The sequence below is a fragment of the Cyprinodon tularosa genome, unplaced genomic scaffold (assembly GCF_016077235.1).
Source record: "Cyprinodon tularosa strain WSP-4 unplaced genomic scaffold, ASM1607723v1 ctg31, whole genome shotgun sequence".
Lineage (NCBI taxonomy): Eukaryota > Metazoa > Chordata > Actinopteri > Cyprinodontiformes > Cyprinodontidae > Cyprinodon > Cyprinodon tularosa.
In genome coordinates this window covers 566,278-576,027 of record NW_024039019.1, presented here as the reverse complement: position 1 = coordinate 576,027, position 9,750 = coordinate 566,278, and the positions used below count along the sequence as shown (strand labels likewise).

At 39.3% G+C, this 9,750-nt stretch overlaps 1 protein-coding gene across 1 annotated transcript; it reads right to left on the bottom strand.

Moving 5' to 3' along the window:
- Positions 1-270: 270 nt before the first annotated feature.
- Positions 271-8,078, bottom strand: pdgfrl (platelet-derived growth factor receptor-like). The gene is made up of 6 exons (XM_038292172.1): positions 7,832-8,078; positions 6,999-7,272; positions 6,767-6,918; positions 4,236-4,529; positions 3,793-3,929; positions 271-607 (listed from the first exon to the last, which is right to left on the bottom strand). Exons 1-6 carry the CDS (start codon positions 7,884-7,886, stop codon positions 419-421), a joined length of 1,101 nt encoding a protein of 366 aa, XP_038148100.1. The 5' UTR covers positions 7,887-8,078; the 3' UTR covers positions 271-418.
- Between the last annotated feature and the right edge of the window lie 1,672 nt (positions 8,079-9,750).

Here is a 9,750-nt window from a genome sequence, read left to right as displayed (position 1 = left end):
GCTGCCTTTGCTGCTCTTGGCACTTCAGTTTAGGTGACCGTTTTTGTTTTTTATTCTCTCCTGCTTTGTGGAAAAAGGGGAGGTCTGAAAGCATGACTCAGAGTTTGTTCAGGCTGTTTCTTCATGACTCCCTCCGCAATGACTCTGCTGACTTTAAACTCTGTTCTCTGCAGCATTAATAAGTATAGGCAGGTTGATGTCATCAAAGTACATTAAGGGTTTCCAAACCACTTAACAAATTGTTATTTAAATGACATGAAAACATCAGCAGCGCAATTAAAAAAAATTTTATTTGTTGAATATCATTTTGTGAGCAGACTCATTTTATCTGGACCTGCAGATGGTTCTTTGTTAAAAGCTTTACTTATGGAAAAAAAATCCATCCTAATAAATCTGAATCCTTTGCTCCTTGGTGGGATTATGAAGCCAGGATTTTTGTTGCTACGCTCGTCTCCCCATGCTTGTTCTTAGCTCTACAGATGTAGTTGCCATAGTCGATGGTTTCTACATCCTCCACTGCCAAGGTGCTCTGGGAGATCCTCGTGGTGTGGCCCATCCCTCTGTTAACCAGCCTCCACAGTGTATGGATGTTAACGGGACGCTGACCCTGCAGTAGAAGCACAAACACTTTATTATGAAAGAGGATGAAATGCTGTTAGAGCTGTCGCTGCTTCAGGACGCAGCAAGACGTAAGGAGGGTTAGGATAGTGCATTTCTGTTGCACTTTTCAGTACTTTATATAGGCTACTTCCAGTAACAATATTTCAGTATAATGTTGACTTTATTTTGACTCAGACAGATTTATTTTGTCACTTTGTATACACAAGTATAAACGAAAAGAAATTTCGTTAAGTACAGCTCTCTAGACAATTTCATTTTTTTAAAGTGCAGCCTTTAAAACAGTAAAAAAATACATAAAAACAGTAATATAAACATAACTGTATATTTACAGTTCTAACATTTGTTTTTTCTTTTTTAAATAATAAAATATAAAAAGTACATAAAATAATATAAATAAAATAAAATAACTCAATCTCCAAATGAAAATTACATTAAACCAATGAAGCTTTAGTAGAAAAACACTAACTTGAGCATAAACTGTGGACGTATGTCTCTGAATTTGTATTTAAAACAAGTTCAAGCAATTCACTCTATAGGTTTAGTATCCTGAAAGAACAGCAATAATTAGTTATATTTATCAAAGGAAACGTAAAAAAACAATATGGAAAAGCTACTTTTTTTTCCTTTAAAAAATAAAAAACTACAGTAAATGTATCTGGGTAAATATAACTAGTATAATATAATAGTTCCTAACCACCCCTGTGGTTTATGACGGCCCTAGCTTTCAACATGCACACAGCTGAAGACACATCTGTTTACAGCGCAGCTGAATGATTTGTTTGTTTGCTTTATCATCATATAGCGTCGTCACAGGCCATCACCAAATCAGACACATTTTTTTGTTTTTGCAGGGCAGCCAGAGCACCGTTCATAACCTGTGGAGCCTTTTTGCTTTAAGTTTTTATGGTTCAGCATTCCAAATTATTCCCATATTGGATAAATGGAGCAGTAATTTTATACATTATTGTATTAATTTTACAAAATATAATCCTAATATTTTTCATGTTAGTAAACAGTTAAAGTTGGCTGTGACATTATATGTTAGGCTACTTATTTATTAGGTGTTTGCTGTTGTAATAATCATTGGTGTGATTTCTCAGAAAAAAAACATCTGCAAAACTTTCCTAATTGGTACTGAATGTTTTTTTTTTTACTGGAGCTCTTCTGATTCTCCTCTCCTTTTACTTACCGCTTCTGTTTTATAAAGCTATTGTTACTTCAGAACCCAAAAGAAAGCTGGAAAAAATTAATTTATATGCTCATTATTCATCCATTTTCATATTTGATTTGGTAGAAAATTGTAAAATAATAATAAAAAAGACCCGCTCTCCTTTTTTTCTGAAATATCTTGTGAAACGAAATAAAGTTTGTCGTATTTTCAATGGTGGTTTCAGTTTGTAAAAACGAACAAATTTTAATGTATTATAGATAATGAAATCCCTCAATTCAGTTTCTCAGATCATTAGAATCAGACAGTAGTTGGCTAATAAACTCTGCAAAAATTTCCTGAGTCTTTGTCTATAGGTGTCAAGACTGCACTGTGTCCACAAGACTCCAGATATCCTTGCTTCAGAAAGTTGTTTGGAGAACTGCAGGTTCATAGAAAGTTAAGTGGAGGAAAATAAATGTAGGAAACGTGCACAATCCATTTAATAATTTGGGAGAGCTTTACACAAGATGGACTGAGCTTGGAGTCAGTTCATCAGAAGCTTTTACATGCAGAACCACAAGCATCCTACCTGCACTAGTGAGGAAAAGAATTGGAGTTTTTCTTACTGACCCAAAGTCATTTCTTCAGATCAAAGCAAAGTTTCCATTTTAAAGGGTGAGCAGGGTTCCCAGTCTGGAGGCACAGAATCCACGTTGATTAACTCCAGTGGGAAGTTTTCAGTTAGTAATGAATTGGAGTGACCTGTCAACTACTGGAGTCGGTCGATGCGGCCTGGAAAATGTTACTGTAGATACTTCATGCCATTCTGCTGCCAAGCTTTATGGAGACGCTGACTTTATACTCTTTTAGGACTTGGTTTATACCCAGAACCAACAATAGAGATGAGCTGAAAGCTGCTATTAAAGCAAAGTGGACTTCCATTCTAAGTTCTGTTGAAACGTTATAGGAACTTTATGTCTTCTCCGCAGCAAAAGGAAGCTAACCCCCAGTCTATAAAGGCTTCCACTGTCTTAACCTTGAGGCTTTGAATATTATTGTGTTTTATTAAGGTTTAAACCATTTTTATTGTTGGGAGGATTATTTAGGGATGAAAACAGGTTTAAATGGTGTTTGCCATCATTATTCTCCCTATGTGGATCAAAAATACTCGTCCCTGAATGTGTTCAGAAGTACAAATTAATGTTTTTTTCCTCTGATTCTAGTGTTTGAAGGCAGTTTCAACTTGACCAACTTGGCACTACAAGAAGAGTTAAATTAGGTTTATCTGTCTCTTTCTTTCAGTTTTCTTAAGTCCGGATGAGTCAGTTGCTCTGATGACCACAGCTGGGAGGGACTGCAGTATCACGACTGACAGGCTCTGAGGTATTGGGGAGTTGTCCAAAGCAAAACCTGAAGTATTTTTTCATATTAGGTTTTTAAGAAAAGTCTCTGTGCATGTCCCTGGATAGAACAAAGCTGGCGCCACCAGTGCTGAATATAGAATATGTTAGTTTTTCTCATTTCAAATGACACTAGCAGAAATTACAGATAGATCATTGGTAATGTTCCAACTCCTACAACTGTTTCCTATGAATATTGATTATCATCTTTGTAAAAACCACTTGGCATGAACACAACAGGTTAAACTTTAAAGGTTTGTTGTGCTGTGATGCATATCGTGCCCTGATGATTTTATGAGTAAGTATTGTTGAAAACAGTTAAAGTCAACTCATCCTGCAGACAATATAGGAAGCAAACCTCTCTATAGACATTTCTACAAATCTTTGATTTGTGGAAATGTTTCGGGTTCAATTAAAGCAGGTTTCATGCAAACTGCAGGTCACAGGCCTTTGAAAGACTAAACCATCCAGTTGGAGTGAAACAGTGAATGCAATTCAGAGGAAAGGTTGTCTAAAATTTCTTTCCCTGACTAGAAACCTACTAACAGATTTTATAGGCAGTATTCATTCTTTAAATACCTGCTCGTTCTGAATTATGCTGTTTTGACTTTTTCCCCTTACCTGTCCAGGATAAGACCAGCTGAAGCTCACGTCCACCTCAGGTTCTCCCAGTACAGTGCAGGTCAGGTTAACATTGTCTCCTCCTCTCACCGTCTCAGGAGAGGCTCCAAGGTTCACAAATGGTGGCCCACTGGGAACTGTCAGCAGGAGATTTAGATTAGACACTTTTAAAACCCACACCTCAAATAGGTTCCCTCTTGTGAAGCAAAAATGTTCAGCGACATGGAATCATGTTAATACCCTTCTTCACTTATAATTTGTGGTATTTAAAGAGCATAACGAGGACAAATCCATCTAATGCTCACCGCCTATTGAATGAAAATAAAAAGTTTGTTAATAGTGCAAAATTCTTACGCTGCAATACGGAGGTTTAACAGGAACAAAAGGCTGAAAAAAACAAGGATGCGAATACTTTTAATGCCTTTAAAGCGCTGAATCCTCACCTTCCACATACAACAGCTGATATTTGTTGGAGATTTGAGGGTTGTCCTTGGATACAGCCTTGCAGTAGAAGACGCCCTGAAGATCTGCACTGGGATTTTGAAGGATGAACCCCCTGGTGGGGTCATAGGTCAGACGAGTATCGTTTGCTGTGATCTCCACAGGAGGGACCTCTCTGTGCAGCGAAGCCATGGCCCGGGGGTCGGTCACACGGCAGGGCACGACAGCAGGGCTGTCGGGGCGCAGGTAGACGATCTCAAAGTGGATGGCAGACGGGACAAAGAGGCTCTCCTTGTCTGGATTAAAGTTGGGTGACATTAAATGATCTGAAACACTTATAGACCCAAACCACTGGAAACTTCTTTACTGCCTAAAATTAGTGATTTCATTTCAATCACAGAGAATTTAAAGTATAACAAGGATCAGTTAGACTGATGTCAAAATAATCTGTATAATTATCTGTCTTTAAAAAAAACATCTCTACCTGGGGACTATAGTTATTTCTCTTTTTTTCTTGTCCATTTTATATCTAGAGCTGTTTAGATGTTCAGTTACTTGTTCAGATGGACTAAAATGAACATTCCAACAACATTCAGTCCAGGTGGGACCTCCCCACCATTTATCATTAGAGTTTCTATTATGCTGTTAAGCAAAGACACCTGTCAATGTCTTTACTTGGCTAAAATAAACACAGAAATGCTTTGTTGGATATGAGTCCCTATTTCCTCCATGTGTGTCTATAGGTCCCTACACCTAAACATTAGAGAAAATCCAAAAGACTCAAGACTCAGAGATATGAAAACATCCAGCCAGCCTTTTTCTTTAGCTTTATCCAGGGTCGGGTCGTAGAGGCTGCAGTCTAAGCAAAGATGCCCAGACTTCCCCATCCACACACACCTCCTCCAGCTGCTCTGGGGGGACCCCGAGGCGACAATAGGCCAGCTCAGAGACATAGTCCCTCAGCATGTCCTCTGGCTTCCATGAGGTCTCCTCCCAATGGGACATGCCTGGAGCACCTCCCGAGGGAGGCGACCAGGAGGCATCCGAAACAGATACCCGAGCCACCTCAGCTGGCTCCTTTTGACGTGGAGGAGCAACGACTCTACTCCGAGATCAGAGTAACTGAGCTACTTACCCGATCTCAAAGGGTGCGCCCAGCCACTCGGTGAAGGACACTCACTTCAGCCACTTGTATTCAGAAACGTATCCTTTCGGTCATTTCCCAGATCTCATGACCTTAGGTGAGGATGGGAACTTAGATCCATCGATAAATCGAGAGCTTTGCCCCCTGACTCAGCTCCTTCTTCACCATGACAGTCCGATACAGAGACCGCATCACTGCCGACGCTGCACCGATCCGTCTATCGATCTCATGCTCCATCCGTCCCTCACTTATGAACAAGACCCTGAGATATTTGAACTCCTCCGTTGGAGCAAGCACTATCCATCAACCTGAAGAGGGGAGTCCACCTTTCTGGAGATGATTATTACATCAATTAACTTCCTAAGAAGTTGTTCATAATAAGAATAGAACAAAAAGAAATCAAACCTCAAGCACCTTTAAAGGTGAAAAAAACTCTGCCTCAATCAAAAGGCCTTTCCTGTCCTGTCAGCCAAGGTGGGACAATCATTTCCTTTATAGATAGACAGAGCTTCAAAATCCCCTGAGTTTCGCCATCTTAACATAGTATATTCATACAAGTTATATTTTGTAATGTTAATGAGAATATTTACATCACATTTTTGATAAAAGACAGTTGTTTCTGAAATTTTTTTCCTTCATTTTTTTAAGGCTTTCCTACTTTGGAGGACTAATCCAATAAAAAATATTGCTTGTCATGCAAATCAGTGTCTCATTAAAATGCAACAAAATAATAAATAAGAGATTTATTTAAACCAGTTAATAAGATACGTATGTGTCTATTTTATTCTTAACTGTTGTAACTTATTGTTGCACTGTTATGCTTATTTTCTATTTAAACCACCTATATTCAGTCATATTTTTCCTCAGTTTATTTATTTCGAGTACATTTTTGGACGTTTATTTTTTTCCTAACATCTCATTGCTTTCTCATTTATTACCATCCTATAATTAAAAGAAATTTGCGTGTTATTTTTATGCCCTAAAGGCTATTTTTCATCTAATGTATCCCTGTAGTATTATCCTACCAAACAGATCTCCCTCTGCTCATTTACTTCCACCTCCCGTTTTCCCTATTTCTATGGAAGACCATTCCTGTCATTATTGAGAACCCATTATTATTAATGCGCTGAAACCTGAGATGCTTTGATTAAAGATTAAAAACCTACCGGTATTTATTTAGCCTGGCTTTTGTGTGTAATACCAAGGCATTATTACTTCTTATCAATTATTGTATCTATATTTTTGTTGAATTAGTATTCAATTATAACACTTCCAGTCGTCTTGCTGCTAAAGGCTGCTTTATAAACAAATGATTGCCTTGCCTTACACTATTGGAATAAATAAATGACATGGCTCTCCATGTCCTAAAAGCATTGCCCTAATGATCACCTGTGAAGTAGATGTATGAGGCGTAGGTGCGATCGTTATCCTTCTGACACTCTGTCCCATCACACACTACGACCCAGCAGCTGTAGGAGCCTGTGTCAGCAGCAGAGGGCGAGCTCAGGATCAGCTGGCTGTATTTGTCACTATGCTTGATGCTGCAGGCAAGAAGCAAAAAGATAAGGCAAACCAGTCTGCCAACTCCATGCCTTAAACAGCAGGTGTCTCTCTACAGCACCTGAGGCGCGAGTCATTGAAGGTGTCCAGGTAGGTGGGGTAGGACCATCCGATCTTGCTCCCCTTGCAGCGCAGCTCCATGTTTTTCCCAGGGGTCAGAGAAGCGCTCTGGCCTAGGCGCAGGAAGCGGCCCTTATCCAACACCTGGGTAAGGAGGGACTGGTTTTTCCCTCTTCTGCTGCTCAGAGCTGGCTGGCGAATTCTCCCCCTCTTCCCATCGGAGCGGGTGTTCCTTTCTCCTGCGTCTTTTTTCCTCTTGATTGCCTGGCAGGATCCTGCATGCAGATAGACACAGAGGAAAGGAGGAGGGCGAGTCGCCCAGCTGTGACAACAGGAAGGCTGAAAATCCCTATCATTGGTTCCAAGTATCCCCATCTCAGTCTCTTTCTTATGTTTTGATTTGATCTCAGCAGGAACAGAATGCAAAATATTCTGTAGTGTTAAATGTGTTCTACCATATGGTGCAGAAGTAAGAGGCAGATAATTGGAAACGTCTGCTGCATTCCTTCACATTCAGTAAGCGGGTCTGCAGAAACACTTTGGGAAAAATTCCCCAATTTACTGTAGGGAACGCCTTCACAAATTGCACATATTATTACACTTACAACAAATCACCTAATGAATTCCTTAGAGAGAGATGAAAAAAGACTGCTTTAAAATACTGCTCATATCTGCAGCTTATAGAGAAAAGCTTCCTGCAGGTTAGACATGCACCAAATGGTTCCCTTCTGGCCAGTATTCAGTCAGTCCCATCATTCAAATCCATGAGGATGTAACCAGGTTTTTCCATCCAGCAATCTCCTCAACAGTTGTAGGAATGCAGACTTCACTCACCATTTTGGAGCTCAATGCAGAGCAGCGCCAGACAAAGTACAGCCCAGAGCTTCATGGTCAAAGATCTGGGAGTTCTGCTCGACTACACAGAATGGGAGAAGAGATGAAGAGCTTCGAGAAAGAAAAAAATGTTAAGCTCTGCGATTTACTGGACCAGCGCCGGTCCCAGCTGGCCTGTTCACAATCCCAGCTCCATCCTCCTCATAGACTGGAAGTGGAAAGAAAAATAACTGAAGAGCTTCTTTTTGGTCCTGCCTCTCAGGCCTGAGGACCAGTAATGTGTTAGTCTGAAGCCCTCTGCTGGACCTCAGGATAAATTAAAATAAATAAGTCATCTGCTCAAGGATATGTTACCAATTTTTCACAAAACAATTGATTGGTTGATTGATGGATTTGGTTTCTGATTAAATAACATCCCTGAAAACCGTTCAACTTTTTCAGATTTTGTCACAATGCAAATAGACCTCAGTAGAAAAGTAGAAAAACAAAATTAAAATAAAAATAATAAACTGTTTCAAAACTTTTTTGCTGTTAAATTTTTGCAATAAAAGTGCATTGTGCAGTTTTACTCTGCCCTTTTCTGCTGCACATTTGTTGAAATCCTGTTTTGTCTCTCACGGCTTCTTTGGCGCCCTCCATGGATTAAAAAGAGTTACTGCATCTTATTTTTGATAAAGTCTTAGCCTGGGATGTGATGTCATAAAGGAGAATTAATGACAGCATCTTCAGCCTGGGCCACAGTGGTTTGCTTAGGGACTGACAATAAATGAAATAACTTTTCTATAATAAAAAAAACTGATAAAAATTATTTTTTTCTCCATTTTATATGTAAAAAAAAAAGAAAATGCACAAAAAACGGATTTGAAAGCCTTCATCATCTGTCCAGACCAGTATAATAATTTGATATTATGGTCAACCAGTCACATGAACTAAAAGCTATTGGAAAAAAAAAAACAATTAAAAGAGAAAAATAAAATGTACCAAAACTGGTAAAAATAAAAATAAAAAAAGAAGAGATTTTGCTTCCAAAATAATGGTTTGGCTTTCATTTTGTGTCAATGGGTCACATGATATGAAAGTTGTTCTTTTTTGCTCATCAGGACTGTTTGGTCCCTATAAAGACCACTGTATGAGGTACAGGCCACGCAGAAGGTCTCAGCCAGACTGTGGAGAAAGATCCTACAACTCTGCCGCCGCAAAATAATCCTTGCTGGGATTACTCAGTCAGCATGAGGCTGACATGCCTCTTCAACATCACGTTCATAACTTATGTGCTTAAGTTACATGACATTATCAAAAAAATATGAACCATGTAGTCCATAAAAAAAATTAAACAGATATATCACATCACTGAAACAGATGTAAACAGCTCTTGTGAAGCTATCTGAAATAATAAACTCCAGAAACCACAGCAAGAGTTCAGCACAAGATGACTGTCCTGATTGAATGATCACTTTTCCCGCTCAACTCATGAGAGGGAAAACCTTCTTCAGAAGCACCATAGAGAGCGTTCTGACCAGCTGTCTCACTGTGTGGTGTGGAGGCTGCAGCGCCTCAGACTGGAAGAAGGTGAGAAGAGTGGTGAGAACAGCAGAGAGGATCGTTGTGGCTCCTCTTCCCTCCATTAAATACATTATCAGTGACCCCTCACATCCTCAACATCGACTGTTCCCGATGCTGTCCTCTGGGAAGAGGCTTTGCAGCATTCGATGCAGGACCAGCAGATTTCGAAACAGCTTCTTCCCCTCTGCCATTAGACTGAACTGTTGAGAAAACTCTAATACATGTCAAAGACTGCATCAAACTGATAACACCAAACCAAAACACTGCATAATTGTGCCAAATATATTTAAATCTCTAAACTTTCATATCAATGCTTTTTATTTAACTGTCCTTTTTCTCCCACACTGTTTAAATTT